At 44.2% G+C, this 19,044-nt stretch overlaps 1 protein-coding gene across 2 annotated transcripts in view; it reads right to left on the bottom strand.

Moving 5' to 3' along the window:
* TBCE (tubulin folding cofactor E) overlaps nucleotides 1-19,044 on the bottom strand; it is a 31,746-nt gene that overhangs the window by 12,384 nt on the left and 318 nt on the right. For both annotated transcript variants that reach the window (XM_083732512.1, XM_083732513.1), the window contains exons 2-6: nucleotides 14,851-14,987; nucleotides 13,596-13,680; nucleotides 11,848-12,039; nucleotides 11,555-11,643; nucleotides 10,759-10,858 (exon numbers count right to left, since the gene is read on the bottom strand). In XM_083732512.1, coding sequence (XP_083588638.1) covers nucleotides 10,759-10,858; nucleotides 11,555-11,643; nucleotides 11,848-12,039; nucleotides 13,596-13,680; nucleotides 14,851-14,953 — 569 coding nt within the window. In that variant the 5' untranslated portion in view covers nucleotides 14,954-14,987. The remainder of the gene's footprint in view (nucleotides 1-10,758; nucleotides 10,859-11,554; nucleotides 11,644-11,847; nucleotides 12,040-13,595; nucleotides 13,681-14,850; nucleotides 14,988-19,044) is intronic.

Raw genomic sequence — 19,044 nt, 5'->3', positions numbered from 1 at the left:
TGCTCATATTTTAAGTATCAACTGGAAGTAGTCAGATTACAGTGGTACCTCGGGTTACATACGCTTCAGGTTACAAACGCTTCAGGTTACAGACTCCGCTAACCCAGAAATAGTACCTTGGGTTAAGAACTTTGCTTCAGGATGAGAACAGAAATCGCGCAGCGGCGGCACAGCGGCAGCGGGAGGCCCCATTAGCTAAAGTGGTACCTTAGGTTAAGAACAGCTTCAGGTTAAGAACAGACCTCCAGAACGAATTAAGTTCTTAACCCGAGGTACCACTGTATATTTTTTTTATTTTTTTTTAATTTTTTTTTTCAGCAGCCTGTAGGCTTGGCCTTTATTGAACTGTTTTTTTTTTTTAATAATATTTTTATTAAGGATTTTCTTGTTTTACAGAAGTGTAGTGCCTTGTATTTTTTTCTTCTTCTTCTTCCATGTAACGTTTTTACAAATCCGTTTCATTTGTTGAGGCATTAGGGGGAGAAGAAAACAGAAAGAAAAAAGAAAGGGGGGGTGGGGAGAGGGAGGATGGATGGGGGTGGGGTCGGGTGGCGGTGTTTCTATTATGTTTAATGTATGTAGAGTTTGGTGTCAGCGTTGCTTGTGTTGTTCACTTGTGTTCCTTTGGTGGTGAGAGAGGTTGGGGTTGGCTTAGGGTGTGATTGTTTGCTTGTGATTGGCTGTGGTGATCTTTGTTTTCGTGTGTGAGTGAGGTGGGTGGGTGTTTTGGATCAGGTTAGCCATATTGATTTGTATGCTGTTGGTGGATTATTGTCATTGTCCTGTTGGGCTGTGTATGTGATAAAGGGGAGCCATACCGGGGTGAAGGCGTCTTCTTCTGTTTGTCCCCATGTCAGTTTCAGTTTATTAGTTAATTTTTCTAGTAGGGCTGTTTCCCATACTATTTGGTACCATTGGTCCATGCTTACTCCTGACAGGTCTCTCCAGTGTCTGGTTATGATGTTTCTGGTTGCTGAGAGCAGGTGGGTTATAAGTTCTTTGTGGTGTAAATGGGCATTGTTGTCTTGGAAGATGTTTAGTAGGGCCAATTCTGGGGTGATGTCTATTACTTGCTTAGTTATTTTACATATTTCTTGTATGGCTGTTGTCCAGAATAGTTGAATTTTGGGACACTCCCACCACATGTGGAGGTATGTGCCTGAGGAGGTGCACCCTCTCCAGCATTTTGGTGAGGTTCCTGGGTGTATTAGCGCTAGTTTCCTTGGTGTTAGGTACCACCTGTAGGTGAGTTTCAGTGTGAGTTCTTTTCTTTTTGTTGATATGGATTTAAAGGGGGGTTTAGACCACATTCTGGTCCATTGAGTGGGGTTAATCTCATAGCCTATGTCATTCTCCCATTGTTTTTTGATTGTGTCTAGGGGATTTGCGGGATTTTGGAGTAGTATTTTGTATATTGCGGATACCGTCCCTTTACCATTTCCCTTTGTTGTTAGGAGGAGGTTTTCGAAGGTTGTCAGGGGCCTAGTTGCTGCTGATTTTACTGTTGGGTTGTTTAAGAAGGCATGTAGTTGGTGTTGTGTTAACCAGGTCATTTGGGTGTCTTCTCGTTTGTCTTGTATTTCTTGTGTTGACAAGGGTTTGTTATTTTTATAAAAGTCTATTAGGCGATATAAGCCTTTGGTTCGCCAGGTTTTTGTCTGGAGGTTTTGTGCTGCATGGTAGAATAATGGGTGGTACGCCAGGGGGATTAGTGGGGATGGGGTTGGGGATAGTTTGCCTATTTGTGTTTTCCATGCTTTGAGCATGGTCTGTGTGTACCTGTTAAGTGTTGTGGGAATTTTCTTTAGTTTGTTTGGGAGGAGTGGGTATGTTGTGGTGCAGGTGTTTTCAATTGTGTCCCTCTCTAGGTGTACCCATTGTTTTGTCTCATCTTCTAGTATATATGGGATTATATGGCGTATTTGGTTGGCATTGTAATATGCTTCTATGTTGGGGATTCCCCATCCTCCTTCTGAGGTGGGGAGGTGCAGGTATTTGGGGCTTATTCTTGGTTTTTTATGTGAGAAGATGAAAGAGTGTAGTTTTCTCTGCCAACTGCGAAGTTGGGTTGAGGGGATCCAGATTGGGAGGGTTTGGAATAGGTAGGTTAGTTTTGGGAGTGTGATCATTTTGATCATGGCTATTTTGTCTGAGAGAGTGAAATTCGTGTTATTCCATCTCTTTAGGTCTTTGTTAATTTGTCGCCACAGGGGCTTGTAGTTGTGGAGGTACAGTTTATTGAGGTTTCTGGTTATTTGTACCCCTAGGTATCTGAACTTGGTGTGGCAAAGTTTTATTTTGGTGACCTTCGTGAGTTCTTTTTGGGTGTGAGGAGGGGTGTTGAAGCACATTGCTTCTGACTTTGTAAAATTTACCTGTAGGCCCGACACCATTGCAAATGTGTTGAGTTCTCTGATTAGGGAGATTGCTGTGCTTATGGGGTCTGGTGTTGTGACCATTAGGTCATCTGCAAAGAGCCCTAATTTATAGGTTCTGCCTTTTATTTCCACTCCCTTGATGTCTGTGGCTGCTCGGATGCGGATTGCTAAGGGTTCCAGAGCCAGGATAAATAAGAAGGGAGACAGTGGGCATCCTTGTTTCGTGCCTCTTTGGATAGCTATAGTATTAGAATCCATATTGTTAGTTCTGCATTTTGCTGAGGCTTGGGAGTATATTTGTTTGAGGATTTGTAGGAAGTTGGGGCCAAATTTCATGTTAGTTAGTACTGCTAATATGTATTTCCACTCCAAGCAATCAAAGGCTTTGAGGATGTCTAGGGACATAATTGTCAATGGGAGTTTGGTTGCCTTGCTGTGTTCGATCAGGTTCAGTAGTTTCCTGATGGGGTCTGTTATATTGCGGCCAGGGACAAAACCAGTCTGGTCTGGGGCTATTAACTTGTGTAGGAAGATTTTTAGGCGGTTGGCCAAGATTGATGTGAATATCTTGTAGTCTTGGTTTATTAATGAGATTGGGCGGTATGATTCTACTTTGAGGCTGTCTTTTAGTGGTTTTGGGATGGAGACTATTTTGGAGTGGGTCCAGGTTTTGGGGATGGGGGCCCCTTTTATGATGTCGTTGAATAGGCGGGTCATGTAGGGCATCAAGGGTTCTTTGAATTTCCTATAGAATTCTGCTGTGAAGCCATCTGGGCCTGGGGCTTTGTGTGGTTTCAGGTTTTTGAGGACCGCATCTATTTCCTCTGGGGTGATAGGGCTGTCCATGAATTCCTGTTCCTCATCAGTTAGGGTAGGCATGGTCAGTCCTGCTAGAAATGTTCTGATTTCCTTCTCTGGTGGGTTATGGGAGGTGTATAGGTTGGAGTAGAATTCTGCAAATTCTGAGGTTATTTCTTCGGGGGAGAATGTTATGTTGCCGTCTTTTTTGGTGATGCAGTGTATTCTTGTTTTGAGTGCTTTTTTCCTACATCTATTTGCTAGTAATCTGGAGTTTTTCCCTCCATATTCGTAGAAACGTTGTTTAGAGTATAGAATGTTGATCATTGTTTTGTTAATTTCTAGGGAGTCTAGTTCTCTCCTTTTTTGTTCTATAAGTTTGAGGAGTTTTTTAGATCCTGTTTGTTTGTAGCGTGATGAGAGGGCTGTGATGTCTTGTTCTATTTTGCTAATTTTTGAGGAGGTTTGTTTTTTAAGGAATGTTTTCTCTTTTATGCAAGCTCCTCTGGTGACCGCTTTCATTGCGTCCCATAGGAGGGGGGTTGTTATGTTGTTTACATCGTTTTCCTTGAAGTAGTTTTGGAGGGTTTTTGTGAGGCTCTCTCTAATTTGTTTGTTTGTAGTTAGGATGGGACTGAAGGACCATGATGGGGTGGTTTGTGTTCCTTCTCCTATTTTAACGATGACTTCTACTGGGGCGTGATCTGTGATTTTAATGTTACCTATGTTTGTTGATTCCACTGAGGGGATCAGACCCTGTGTGAGTAGAATGCTGTCCAGTCTGGACACTGTATCATGGCGTCCTGATTGGAATGTATGGCTGATGTCTCCCGGGTTTTGCTCACCCCAAATGTTGTAGAGACCCCTGTTTTTTAGCATTTTTAGTAACTTGTAAGAGTTCCTAGTTGTTGGGGGTTTCCTTCGGAGGAAGGTTGCCCATGGGGTTGTGGGGTGGATATCTTTCAGGGATAAACCTTTCATATTTAGATTGAGGTCCCCTCCTAGGATTGCTTCCCCTTCAGAGAAGGAGAGGAATTTGTTTAGTGTCTTCTGGAAGAATTCTAATTGTTTCGTGTTTGGGGCATATATGGAGCCGATTGTCAGTTTGATTTTGCCATCTAGTGTCCCTTTAGCGAAAATGAATCTGCCTTTTTTGTCCTTGAGGACTGTTGTGGCAGTGAAGTTCAGGTCTCTACTGAGTATTATGGCTACACCACGAGCTTTCCCTGAGCCTTGTGCGACCCACTGTTGACTGAAGCGGGGGTCGCTCAGGAGTTTGCTGCCTTTGGGTGGGTTGTGTATTTCTTGTAGGAAGGTGATGTGTGGTTTCATGGTGTTTATGTATGAGGTGATGCGTTTTCTTTTGATGGGGTTTCCCAGGCCCCTCACATTTAATGTAATTGCTTTTAGGTTAGCCATCTTGCTTATCTATTATGTGGGGCGATTCCCTGCCAACCCGTTCGGGTTGTCTTGTGTCTCTCTCTTCGTGTTGTTTAAAGAACCAATGGGGTTGCGCTGACCTAGGGTGTGGTGGGTGGGGGGCTAGTGGGAGTAGAGTGAGATTTGGGTTAAAGAGTAGGGGGTAAGTTGTAGGGAGTTTCCTATATGTAGTCATATAGGTGTTTGTTTGGGGTATTTTGGGCCATCTGGCATTTAGCCGGTTGGTCCTAGGTCTCAGCTGGTGTGGAAGGCCATGTTCAAGGACAGGCCATCCCCCCTGTTGTCTACGATAGGGGGTGATCAGCGAGACAGTGTGAAGTGACTTTGTAACGTCGCTGTCAGGTATAAGGTTCGTAAGCAATGTTGCCAATGTTATAAGCAACATTGTTGGTGTGTTGGGGTGGGGATGTGGGTGCTGGTACGCTCTGGTGCCACCATATTGCTGGTTGGGTATCAGATTTTAGCCTGATTGTGGGTTGTGTTATTAAGGTTGGAGTTGTTTTTCCTTAGTATGGAGTATGAGGATGTTGAAGGTGTGGGTGATGGGGAATGTGGTTGAGGTCGTCTGGACTGGTGTTGGGGTGGGGGTTTCTGTGGGGGTGCGGGGCTGGGGGGGATGTTGATGGTGTTAACTAAATCTATGTTTTTTGGGGGGGAGAGAGGGGGAAAGGAGGGAGAAATCACCAGTCCTTCGGTTTGTGGGTTTTTTTTTCCTGGTTGCTTCATTCAGCTGCAGTTGTTGTTGTTGTTGTTGTTGTTGTTGTAGGGTTGTCCATCTGCGATGAATTGGTTTGGTTAATCTTGGTCTGGTTTCTTGTGTCGTATGGCCGGCGGGACGGTTCTGAGCGTTGTGCTTGCCTGTATTGGTTTGCGTTGTTCTGCCGCTTCTGTTGTTTCTTTTTGCTCTGTACCGTCGTCCAGTTGCTTGCTGTTGTTTCCTCGTGGTTGGGGCTGTCACTTGGTGGGTTTGTCGGTTGCCATTCCGGTGGGAGGTCGAGTTCAAGGTTCTTTAGTAGTTGCAGGGCCTCAGGTATGTTGGTAACCATGTGTTGTGTTGTATTGGTTGTTACAATGAGACGGAAGGGGAAGCCCCATCGGTATTTGATCCCTGCTTGTTGGAGACGCTGGGTGCATGGGCGCAGGCTTTTCCTCCGGTTTAGAGTATCCTGAGATAGGTCCTGTAGGGCCAGAATGGGGGTTTCTCCATATCGAAGGTTGGTTGAGTTTCTGAGGTTGTTCCATACCTCTTCCTTCTTTTTGTAGCGCGTGAAGCATACAATGATGTCTCTTGGGGGGGCGCTGAGTTTTGGCATAGGTTTTAGGGCTCTGTGAGCCCTCTCCAAGTCATCTGCCTCAAGTTTCAGGCCTGGGATTGTGTTTTTCAGCCAGCGTATAATTAGGTCTGTTGGGCTTTTCTCCTCTGCTTTTTCAGGAAAGTTGCGGAAGCGGATGTTACAGCGTCTATTGCGATCTTCAAGGTCGGCTTGCTTAATTTTCATCTCTCTGTGTTCTGCTTCCATTTGGTTTACCAGTTCGTCCAGTTTCTTGTTCACACGTGCGTTCTCCTCCCGGTATTGCTCTATTATTTTTTCTTGCATTTGGTTTTTGTTCTCTAGAGCTTCCACTTTGGAGGTTAGATTGTTGATTAGTACCTGCATGGGAGCCATTGTGGCCTTCAGTGTTTCTTCTAATCTTGCTTCCATTTCCCTCAGATCTCGTTTCGTTATTGGGTGGTCATCATCTTGAAGGGGAGTGGCCATCTTAGCATTGTTTGCCATCTCCCTGGTTGGTGTCATCTCAGTCTCCCTGATAGTTTTGGTTTGAGGTTGGCTTGGCGTCCACTTGGGGTAGGGCGTGTGGTGGTTAGGAGTTGTGCCAGTGGTGATTCCTGGGTATTGTTGGGTTGTTGAGCTGATCAGGCTTTGTTGGCTGGTGGCTTTTACAGAGCGTTTGGATTAGGCGGTCATTTGTGTCACTTCTAGCCTGTGTTTTAAGAACTTCTCTTGGGTTTTCTGTAGTTGCCTCAGCGGTGCCGCCGAGGCTGGGGGGGAGGGCAGGTAAGCAGAGGTGGGTAGACTAACGGACAGACAGTTCATATAAAGGGAGGGGGGTTAGCAGGTAGAGATGCAAGAGATTAGAGGGGTGGGGCCAGGGGGAATATGTGTTTAGGAGGGGGTTGTATATACCCAAAAGGGGTACTGGGGTCCAGTTAAGGTGGAAATTGGGGTTGGGAGTGCGCTTAGAAACAGAGACAGACAAATAGGCTATATGTAAAGGGTGGAGGGAGAAAAGGGAAGAAGAAGAAGAAGAAAGAGAGAAGAAGGGGGGAGGCGGGGGGGAGAGGGGAGATTGGAGTAAGAGAGGAGAGAGAGAGAGAGACAAAAAGAGTTGAAAGAGAGGAGAGATGGTACAGTAATATCAGAGGTATTAGATTGCAGCAGTAGTTTTAGCTATAGTATGAGGGGGCAAATTATGATAGGGTGATATGAATGTGTGTATGTGTTTCCTTTAGGGGAAGGGGGGGATAGAGAGAGGGTGGAGGGAGAGAGAATGAGAGGAGGAGGGGGAAGGGTGGGGGAGGGAAGGAGAAGAAAAGAGAGGGGGAGAGGAGAGGAGGGAGGGAGGGAGGGTGAGCTGCTGCAATGGTATGGGGGAAAGTCTTATTTTAAAAGAGGGGGTGGGGGGGAAAGGGCTCCCCTCTCAAAAACAAACTGACGGACAGGCTAAAAAAAAGGGGGGGTTGATTTTAAAAAATAAAAGGGATAGAGAGAAAAAAAATTGGGGATGGAAAATGAAAGGTGGGATAAGGGGAAAAAATGAGGAGGGGTGAAGAGAGAGAGGGGAGAGCAAAAAGGGAGAGAAAAATAAAAGGGGGGAGTTGAGGGGGAGAGTATCAGTAACAATAGCAGTGATCTAGGAATTTTTTGTTTTAAAAGAGAGTGGTGGTCGTAGCTGGGGGCGAAAGATTCCCCCCTCAAGAACAAGCCAACAAATAGACAAGAACGGGCTTTAAAAAGAGAGAGGGGAAAAAATGTGTGGTTTTAAAAAAAATAAAATAAAATAGATAATAATATTTCCTCCTAATTATTGTTATTATTTTTTATTTGTAAAAAAGTAATTAAAAATGTACAGGTAAAAGATAAAAATGAGAATTAAAGGTAAAAAAAAGGGGGGGTTGTCTTTAGATAGATAGATAGAGCTTTTTATTTAAAAAAGAAAATAAAAATGAGTAAAGTATAGGTAAAAGAGGATAGGTAAAAGAGAGTGGAAAGTCTGGGGCGAAGTGGCGGTCCCAGGAAATGGCCTGTGATGGTTCAGGGCTGTTTTCTGGGTACTGCCATTTTAATTCTTAAGAGGGGAGTTTGAGGTGAAAATAAAATGAGGTTTAAATTGAGGGTGTGTGTGTGTGGAAAAGTGTGTCTTTAAATAGTGTGTAGAAAAGATAGAAATAAAAATAAAGATTCAAATAAAGGGTGGCTGCAGCAGCAATGGCCCCTCTTTTAAAGAGAAAAATGATAAAAGTAGGTATATGGGGGGGAATAAAAAAGAATTTCTTTTTAAAAAAGGGGGAGAGGGGTAGGAAGGGGTTAAAAAGGGTTTTGTTTGTTGGTTGTTGTTTTTTATAGAAAAAAGGAGAAAAGAAGGGGGTAGTTTCTTCCTTTCTGTGATCTCCTTTGTCATGCGGCTTTGCATGGAGGGGTAGGCTCCGGGTCGGCTCAGCCACGTGTTTTTTCGCAGCGTCCTTTGCCTTCCCGTGTTCACCTACCTCCCCTCTTCCTTGTCGGCAAAGCTAGGGCTCCTCTTTCTTTCTTTCTTTCTTTCTTTCTTTCTTTCTTTCTTTCTTTCTTTTTTCCCCTTCTTCCTTCCCCCTTCTCTTTTTCTCCCTCTCTGCGTTAGCTCCACTGTCTTCCTGGATTTGGAGCTCCTCTCGGCTGTTGGGGGGGGGGTCGGGTGCCTTTCCGGCTCAATCAAGGTCGTGGGGGGGTGTTTTGGCTCCCTTGAAAGACGCCCCGGCACCCCCGATTCCTCTCCGTTGGCAGTGTTGGCAGCAGCAGACCTGGGAGCCCGGGAATCGGCCAGACAGAGCCTTTCACTCTGGCTGGCTTCAGGAGCTCTTTTCTGCTGCTGCAGCCGCCATGCTGCCTCCCAATCCTATCACCACTGTATATTTTAAACAAATTTCAGTAAATGTTGTATTTCAGAGATAGATTAAGCCAAACTATTTTTTATGTATGTGCAAATGTTAATATGTTGTCAGTGAAGTAAGCCACAGCAAAGTGCCAACCAACTGGCAAATCATTCAACCAAGGGCCAGTAATCTGATTCATGATCAACTCTCCCAATATTTCTATTTTTAGTGTAAAGCAGTTGAAGGGGTCTCAGATTTGATGGGAACAGTGGTGCATGCATGTGAAGGGATTAATCCTTTCCCTTCTGCCATTTCCCCATGTTTTCCCCAGAAGAGCATATGGCAGCTGGGACGTGTGTAGGTTTAAGATCAGGAAAACAGCACAGGGAAAGTGTTGGAAAAACATCGCCTGCTGCTACAAATAAGAGCCTCTTGATGATGCTTAACTAAAAATAGAAACTCTGGGAGATCTGATCCTGGATTTCTCATGTTGTGTAGATACCCCCAGTTTGGAATCTCAGCTCCCGGATTCTTAGATTTTCCAGAAAGCAACAGAGTGTCACTGTTCCTTGCCCAATTCACATTAAATTCTTTATGCTGCTCCACATTACTGTCAGCTTGGAATGGATAAGTATGAAACACTTTTAAGATTCTTACTTCTTATATATCGGACATGTCCAAGGTGTCAATTGCGATCGACTAGTCGATCCTGGGATGAATTCTGGCTGGTCGCCATGCCCCCTCTGCTGGAGACGTGCCTGAGCAGCCACCACCTCAGGGGAAGCAGGCTGTTTTGACGCTGTGTGCGCACCCACACCTTCCATTGGTGCCCGCTCACCCATCTTGTGTTAGGATTTTTATCTATCCGAGCTTCTCCAGCGAGTGGTATTATTGTACTATGTTTTGTATACATCATGTGAGTGTCTGAGTGAGCGTGAGACAGGAAGTCTGAGTACTGTTGGAAGTTAGTTTCACTTCTGTATGTGATGCAGTTCTGTACTGGGGTTCAGAACATGCTGACGGAATCTCTGTATTATAAGACTGTGAATGAAGTAGTTTAGAGCTACTGATTGAGTCTTTCTTCTGCTATGATAAAAGCCAGAAGACCAGTGTGCTCTTTTCAAGAGAGAGGGGTCGCTTATTATCGGTCTCTCTGGACTGCGGGAGATTTACGGCCAGAGAGGACCACCGGAGAGATGCCCCAAAGACTTGGGAAGTTGGCAGCCTTCCCGGGTGTTTCCAACACCTTGCACCCACCCCAGCCCTGGGGGGGAGACACAGCTGGTGGTGGGGGCAGCCGGCAGTGTGCACATTCCTCCCTGCACCCACCGCTGCTGCCAACCCTGCACCCACCTCAGGGGACGCAGCCAGCAGCCAGCGCCCACCTGCCCACATTCCTGCCCTCTCAGGGGAAGCAGTTGGCTGTGCGCACCCACCCACACTGCACCCATCCCTGGGTGGTATATCACTGCCAGTTTTTATACTGGATCGTATATCACAGCCTACTTCAAGTTGGACATGCCTGTTATATATCAACATTACAAAGCCTTTAAAGGATTTCAGTTTCTTTGTTGCTAATATGTTAATGAATAAACTTTCCTTTGCCAAAATCTAGATTCGAAACACACTAACCTCAACATTATTTTCTAATTTGAAAATCAAATAATTAATAGTTTAAAAACACATAATTGTACGTCAGCAACAAATTATTTGCAAAGCACTGACAGTTCAGCTGAGCCTACAAGGGGATCCTTGTGCCCATTTTAATCCAATCATCATTCAAGGGTAGGACTTTTAAATGGTTATTTTCATGGGTTTTGACAAAATTAGAATATACCACATAAAACAAAGCAAGGCAAAGATAAATACATTCAGTGATATCTGTCTTAATCAGTCAGAGGAGACCCACTGAAATTAGAGGACTCAAGTTGGTCCTACTTAGTCAATTGATTTCAATGGAATTACTCTGATAACCACTTACATACTATGAAATATGAAGTACCGCATAAGTACCTGAGATTAAGTATTTCTAGATTTTCAACTTGGCTTGCAATGCCTATCACTTCCTTCCAAGAAGACAAAAGATTTTTCGATAGACTTATTTGCTTGACATCTGGGCATGAACATTAAAGAAAAATGTAACTGAATTGTGAGGTTCAAGTAGTAGGACCTTGCATCTTGTTACTTTTACAGTCAATGTTTCTAGAACAGGTCATTAGTAAAACACCTTGAAAAGAGGTACTGCTTAAAGGTATAGCTCTCACCCTAGCTCTCACTCATCTGCATTCCTTCTATCATTCCTAAGTAGAACACCCAATTCTTTGACATTTTGATATGCTTCTCACTTTAAGTGATCCTAGCTGCAAAAATAAGAATGTTTTATCTAGTTGATTTTAAGTATGCTACCTCTTCCTCTGATGTAAAGTTAAGAAGTGCTGCCTTCTGAACCTGTGTTCCCAAACCAATTCAGACCTACCGCTAACCATGACTGTTTTTCCAGGTGAATAAAGGGAGACTTCATTCTGAGTAACACCTTTTAGAATTGGGTTCTGTCCATATGCAGGCTAATAATCTTTCCCCTCCTATCCAGACTAGTAACCTTTGCACATTTATCTCCAAGTCTGAAATTCTGGGCTACATGGACGAACAGACTGACTTGCCGTAAGACAATTTCCTGTTTCTCTAAACCTCTGCACAGCTTGCAGTCAATACTGTGCAACAGATAAACCTTTCACAATTTTTTTAAAAAATTACTTGCGGGAATTGATAGCAACTAATTCAGCAGTTTTCTTTTTTAAAAAAAGGATACTGGGGCATGCTCTTCTGATTTCTTCTTCTGGACCAGCAAGGCTTACTGCACATTCGTCTACTGAGATGTCAGTTAATGTATTCAATTGCCTGCAAGAAAAGAGTGTCTCAGCATAGAGCACTTTAGTGAAAAGCAGGAGTGAGGAACCTTCAGACTATGGACCAAACACAGTCTCTCCCTAGGTCATGCTGCCCCCACCCCAGCCCACCCTGCTCTGTACCCTCCTTAACTGCCAGAAACACATTAAATGACATTCTTATATACTGTTCATTTGCCAGAGAAAGCATACTTGCATTTGTTTTTCTTTAATGGAATCAAACCCAACAGTTTCTACGATCTTGCTTCCAAACGCTAATGATGATTCTGTCCCACCCTCGGCATCTTTTTCATCTTCATTCAATCCATACTGCTTCTTGACAGCAGAAAGGAAATCTACTCCAAAATTTGCCTTGCTTGGACGGATAAAGGATCCACCTGTGGGGTGCCTGGAAGGAAAATATAGAAAATTACAGAATTATAAACCACTTTTCTGTCAAAAAAATAAGCTTCTGCTGTTGACATTTTAGTAATACTTTTGTTTCAGAACTGTAAGCCTCTTAATATAATAATAATATTTTTTTATTTATACCCCACCCTCCCCAGCCAGAGCCAGGCTCAGTGCGGCTAACATCAATAAAATTACAATAAAACATAATGGGGGGTATAGACAAATAAAACACCAGTTTATTAAAATACAATTTAAAATGCAGCTTCATTGTAATAGTAGCCCATAAATCAAAACCATAAGGGGAGGGAAACATAAGGGTCAGAATGAGTCCAAACCAAAGGCCAGGCGGAACAGCTCTGTCTTGCAGGCACTGCGGAAAGATGTCAAGTCCTGCAGGGCCCTAGTTTCTTGTGACAGAGCGTTCCACCAAGTCGGGGCCAGTGCTGAAAAGGCCCTAGGCCTAGTTGAGACCAATCTAACCTCCTTGAGGCTCGGGACATCCAAAGTGTTGTTATTTGTGGACCTTAAGGTCCTCTGCGGGACACACCAGGAGAGGCGGTCCCATAGGTACAAGGGTCCTAGGCCGCATAGGGCTTTAAACCTCTTGGAGGCGGGTATGATAATAATGCAATAAACACATTTACCAGCACTGCAGAGCTTCACATACACTCTCAGCAATCCTTACAGTAGCTCTGCAAGGTGTCAATATTATTGTATCTACAGAGCTGTGCTAAATTAATAAATGTACACTTGTTCAGGGGTACTGAGACACTTGACTCTAACTGATTCATAGGCCTATTGCTTAGTTTTCACCCCTCCAAACCTAATAATAAGTATTGCGGACAGCCTAAAACAAGGGAGCTTTTAGGAAAAAGACAAAGACTGCTGATGCAAACTCTTCTTTCATTCATTTCTCAAACAGTTTAGTAACATTTGCCACAAAAATATATTCAGAATTCTTGTATGCAACATGACATTATATTAAATGTCTTTTTTTTTTTTTTTTGCTAAAAATCTTCCTCTTCCTCTTTACTTGGTTACTTCAGGACTGGATTACTGCAATGCACTCTGTGTGGGGCTTCCCTCACGCTTGATCTGGAAGCTACAGTTAGTGCATAATGGTGCAGCATGATTGCTGACAGGCCTTGTCAGTATATAACATCTGTGCTCTAGAGATCTGCTCTGGTTGCTGATTTGCTACCAGGCCAGGTTTAAGGTGTTTCCATCAGATATAAATCCCTTACCAATTTGGGACCAGTTTACCCAGGAGAGCGCCTTACCCCACATTTGCCCAATCAACCGCCTTGCTCAGATGCTCAGAGAGCTGAAGTAATTTTAATCTGTCCCAGTATCTTAACTTTGTATATTCTAGTGTACTATTGTAAACTTTTCTTCACTTTATTGTTTTATCTTTTTGACAGCTGCTTTGAGGTTTGTTTGTTTGTTTGTTTTTACAATTTATTTTAGGAAATAAATACACACAATCTTATCCCCATATCCTCTGGGTCATCTGTTTGCTAAAAAAAAGTACTGCATATGTCAATATTAACTCACCTGCATCTGAAATATTGTATTCCTTCATGACTACCATCATGTTTTCCTTTTTCAGGGTTGTCCCATTCCACTCCAAGCCAAAATCCTAAAGTAATTATAAACTTTGCTTTTACAAATGCAAAACTCAACATGAAAAGAAATCATCTGCCCATAATATATTTCGCATATACTGGCAGAGTCCGCATGACATGCTAAAGCATGGTTTAATGTGACATGAGTGAGCAAAATTAATCAACACCACACTCTCTGCTCTGGGCTTAATAGGCCAAAACCCTTGAAGGTTCAGGAATGAACAAAAAGCCATCTGATGTGTTTTTTGCTTTTTGCCTCAAAGCTGACACCAGTTTAGTATGAATAATACTTCTAATCCCAATACTAATTTACCCTGGACATCAGAACTGATTAATGAACATTGTGCAAAACATCAGTTAACAAGAATTGCAGCTTGATAGTCTTCCATTTTATCAGTACTTGCCATTCTTGGATATTATTTGTATAATAACATGAGTAACTTGCATTTTCCAAATAAATAATTTTTTTTTAAAAAAATTCCAGTAGCACCTTAGAGACCAACTAAGTTTGTTCTGGGTATATGCTTTTGTGTTCATGCACACTTCTTCAGATGCATGCATGCATACAAAAGCTTATACCCAGAACAAACTTAGTTGGTCTCTAAGGTGCTACTGGACAATCTTTTAATTTTTTTATTTATTTCGACTGTGTCAGACCACCATGGATACCTACCTGTATCTAGCATTTTCCAATATGTTTTTGCTAAGATTAGAAATCATGCTGCAGAATGGTTGCAAAAGCAGAAATTAAGCTCAATTTGCTAATGACGAATCAGGCCTGATCATTTTATTTAAGTTTTCCTTCGCAGTGCATTCTTCCTAAAGCACTGGAAGCAACTGTCTACTACGGAGAGCAATCATAATCACAGTCAGTGACAGCCACAGCCATATCCAAGGCCCAGCCAACTCCTGCCAGTCAATGGGAAAGGGGTAGTTTGACACTTATTTTTGCTGTGCCAGCACCACTAAAATAAATGTTTGTGTATCATTTTGAATTCAATCAACTTTATTTCCAGCTAGGACTTTAAAGGGCTCCATTGAACCCCTATATAAGATTGATACTATCCAAAACATAGTATGCTAACCTTCCGAAGCAACATACCAAAAGGAATTAATGTTTTATTAATTTGTTTGCCTTGCCATCCAGTGATAGTATATGATGAAATAAAAAAACATTTTCCTACCTGTTGTAGGAGGAACTTTGCCAGCATAGAGCACAGTTCCATATTCACCATTACGGATGATTCTTCGACCAACTGGAGCAGAAGGAATGCTGCTGGTCATCATGAAAAACTGGAGTTCAAGATACTTCTTTAAAGATCTGTGGAATATGACCACAACTATGTGTGAGCCAGGAAAACATAATCTAGATACCCTATTTGTTTGCAAGTCTTCTATCCCACCTTTCCTAAGAAGCATGCCTAGAAGAAGACTTTAATGTCCTATCATCAAGGTGCTGCAGACAAACCCCCAGCATCATCCTGGGCTCCACCCAGCACTGCTGCCGCCCTTGCCATCATCAGCCTTAGCCTAGTGCTGCAATCAGTCAGTCAGTCTCTCTCTCTCACACCCCCCCCACACCAGTAGGACATGTTTACCTGGCAGGGAGCAGCAGTACTTTGGACAGCCCCTACATCTGAAGAATCGAAGATGTCAGCTGCTAGTGCATACTAGAACTGAGCAATATTTCAGCTGGCATCCAAAGCACCACTGTTGCCTGCTGAGTAACTCTAGTTGGAAGGGTGAGGAAGTGACTAGTGGCAGTAACAGGTGAGCTATGTATGTCTGGTGGTGATGTCAATGCTGACCAAAGGCCCAACAGGGTTGTGGGTTCTACTGCACAAGGTGGCCTCCAGCAGTTGCCCCAATATATCAGGAACTCATGCTATGTTGATATCCAACTATTGAGAGCATTATTTATTTTTTTATTATTAATTTATTAAATTTGTATACTGCCCTATACCTGCAGGTCTCAGGGCAGTTCATAGGATAAAATCAGAGTATGAAACCACAAAATACATAATCAAAATAAGAAGAAGAGCCACCCAATAACACCCCAGACATGTTAAAAGGGCATAGGATGTCAATCAACCAAAGGCTTGGTTAAAAAGGAACATTTTTGCCTGGTGCCTAAAGGTGTATAATGAAGGCACCACACGAACCTCCCTAGGGAGAGCATTCCACATATGGGGAGCCACTGCAGAAAAGCCTCGTTCTCGTGTTGCCACCCTCCGGACCTCTTGTGGAGGAGGGACATGAAGAAGAGGACGTAGCTGGCTATCACCCAAGATCAGTAGACACCCTGGCTATCACTAGACATGGTTCCATTGATTTATTGTTATTAATAAAAATAAAAGCAGCTGCAATAATTCAAACTAAAACCAAAGTATTAGTATAGCTGCAGTCTAGGAAAAAAGATGAGGGCAATAACTACACACTGTATATTTAACAACAGTTATTATACAAGCTTTTGGCTTCAAGTTCTGTTACACTTATAAGGCAACTGTCAAACATTAACAGTTTTGACACTTAGAAGCATCTACATGAAGTACTAGGGCAACATTCTGTAGCAACATGAGTCTGAAAAACTTGCATAACCCAATTCTTTTCATCCATGAAGTCAACACCTCCATTTCCAGTTATAGGTGTTGTGAGGGGGCATCTTATCTCTCTGGATCTGAAAGGATTGTTTCACACAATATTGATAAAGACATCGGCAGAGTGTTTTCTGAGGCAATCCAAGTCATGCTAGTGAAGTGTCATGCCACAGGGCTACAGCTCAGCCAAGATGTATCCACCTTTCCCTGGTGACAATAATGCTGTCATTGCTCAGAGCAAGGCCAAATCACATGCAGCCTTAGGGCATGTACAGAGTTCCAGTTGAGCTCAGCTCCTTGAGAACACACTCTTCAGTCTAAAATAGTTAAGCAAGTTTGGGGAGGGGGATGACAGCGATTGTTTCTTTAATGAGTGTCAAAGGCCACAACTAAGGTATGTTAAAGAAATATAAAAAGGCAGGTAAAGAGGCAGTGTAGACAACACTCAAAAGAACTAGTTCCAAGGCGGCTTTATACTGTATTTTCTCAGTCTTTCCTCCACCAAATGATGAACTACTAAAGGAACTCTCAAGAGGACTCTATATTATGATAGCTCTAAGGGTGTCAATCCCCCATATGTGCCCACACTACCATAAGGGCAAATAAGACATAGGGTTAGAGAGCATCCCCACTACATAAAGGTAAAGCTAAAGGTATCCCTGCCCGTACGGGCCAGTCTTGACAGACTCTGGGGTTGTGCGCCCATCTCACTCAAGAGGCCAGGGGCCAGCGCTGTCCGGAGACACTTCCGGGTCACGTGGCCAGCGTGACAAAGCTGCATCTGGCGAGCCAGAGCCGCACACGGAAACGCCGTTTACCTTCCCGCTGGTAAGCGGTCCCTATTTATCTACTTGCACCCGGAGGTGCTTTCGAACTGCTAGGTTGGCAGGCGCTGGGACCGAGCAGCGGGAGCGCACCCCGCCGCAGGGATTCGAACCGCCGACCTTTCGATCGGCAAGTCCTAGGCGCTGAGGCTTTAACCCACAGCGCCACCTGCGTCCCTTTTCCCCACTACATACAGCTTCACAAAAATGTTGAAGAGTGCAAAATCCATCAGCAGACTTTTGTACAGATCAACTCCTGCAAACTAGCCACATTTCAATACTACACTACATTGGCATAGCCAGGATTTGTGTTAGTGGGGCAGAACCACAGTTAGTTAAATATTTTTATTTATTTCCTTGATTTAGGGAAGAGGCAGCTGCCCCCCACCCCCCAGGCTATACCCATGCCACACTACAAGCATCGCTGAAGCTCAATAAAAACATACTTCTTGTTGTTGTTGCAGTGCCAAGAGTTTAGGATGTCTTACAACACTTTAAAGGGACGTGGGTGGTGCTGTGGGTTAAACCACAGAGCCTAGGACTTGCCGATCAGAAGGTCAGCGGTTCGAATCCCCGCGACAGGGTGAGCTCCCGTTGCTCAGTCCATGCTCCTGCCCACCTAGCAATTTGAAAGCACGTCAAAGTGCAAGTAGATAAATAGGTACCGCTCCGGTGGGAAGGTAAACGGCGTTTCCATGTGCTGCTCTGGTTTACCAGAAGTGGCTTAGTCATGCTGGCCACATGACCCAGAAGCTGTACGACGGCTCCCTCGGCCAATAAAGTGAGATGAGCGCCGCAACCCCAGTCGGCCACGACTGGACCTAATGGTCAGGGGTCCTTTACAACACTTTAAATCAGTGGTTTTCAACCAGTGTGCCATGGCATCCTGGGGTGTCTTGAAGGATGGTCTGGGGTACTACAGGCAACACTGGCATCTATTCCTCTTTTATCCAATGCCCTCTTGCATTTGTCTCCCAAAGGCTTGCACAGTTGTTTGTTGCAGCAGCACTGGCTACAAGCTCCCCAGGCAAATAGTGCCACTGGGGCTGGGCCAGGAGGTGCTGGTTGCCAGAGCTGAGGCATGCTCGGAGTAAGCAAGCAAGTGGGTGAGGGATCCTGCCAGCCTTGATTGTTGGGGTTAGACAGGCAAGTGGGAGGCCAGGCAAGCAGGCAGATGCTACACTGGCCTTTCTTGTGCTTGCTGTGTGCAAGGCCTGCCTGGGGCTGAAGGGGAGCCTTTCCACCATGCACGCCCGGCTGCGCTCCTTGCTGACACTGGTGCCTACTAAGGCAAGGTGCCAGCCTCACCTTCACCTTTGGCCAGTCTCCGTTGGGCCACTAAGGCTGGGGGCATCCTCTTCCCAGGCCCTTGTGGGGCAATGTGAGGAGGCACCTCTCTTTGGAGCAAGGGTGACAGCTGCAGCTATCAAGGAGAGGAGATTGAGGGAACAGGCCACACGGAGGGTGTTCGATAAAAGGGTGGGAGGCTGCCAGCTCTGCAGGCAAGGGGTGACATAACTCGTCTCCAGAGTCCCACAGGGGTACCGCAGAAAGAATGTTGTTGGTCAAAGGAACCGTAGACTCGAAAAGGTTGGAAACCTCTGCTTTAAATCAACAAAGATTTTTTTTAAAACCCTGTATATATAGAGAGAGAGAGAGAGCGCGCGCGCTTGATTGTAACAAAGTCACTAATCGGTTTAGAAAAATATAAATAAAACATTGACCATTATAAACAGTTTAAAATAGTTACTTTAAAATATTCAAGAGAGAATGTAAATCAATACCAACTGTAAATAAATAAATGCCACCCCCCCCCCCACAGGTACATTCCAGGGAGAGAGACGCCGAGGCAAGAGGACGGGCAGCTTCTGCTTCTCCCGCCACCGCCAAGGCACAACTGCTCGTCCTCCCCTGCGGCCCCGCGGCCTCCGCTTTATAGCAGCCGGGGAGGGAGGAG

The sequence above is a fragment of the Podarcis gaigeae genome, assembly GCF_964106915.1.
Source record: "Podarcis gaigeae genome assembly, chromosome: 3".
In the NCBI taxonomy this organism is placed as follows: Eukaryota; Metazoa; Chordata; class Lepidosauria; order Squamata; family Lacertidae; genus Podarcis; species Podarcis gaigeae.
The sequence above is the reverse complement of the archived record's forward strand: the minus strand, read 5'-3'. Positions and strand labels throughout refer to the sequence as shown.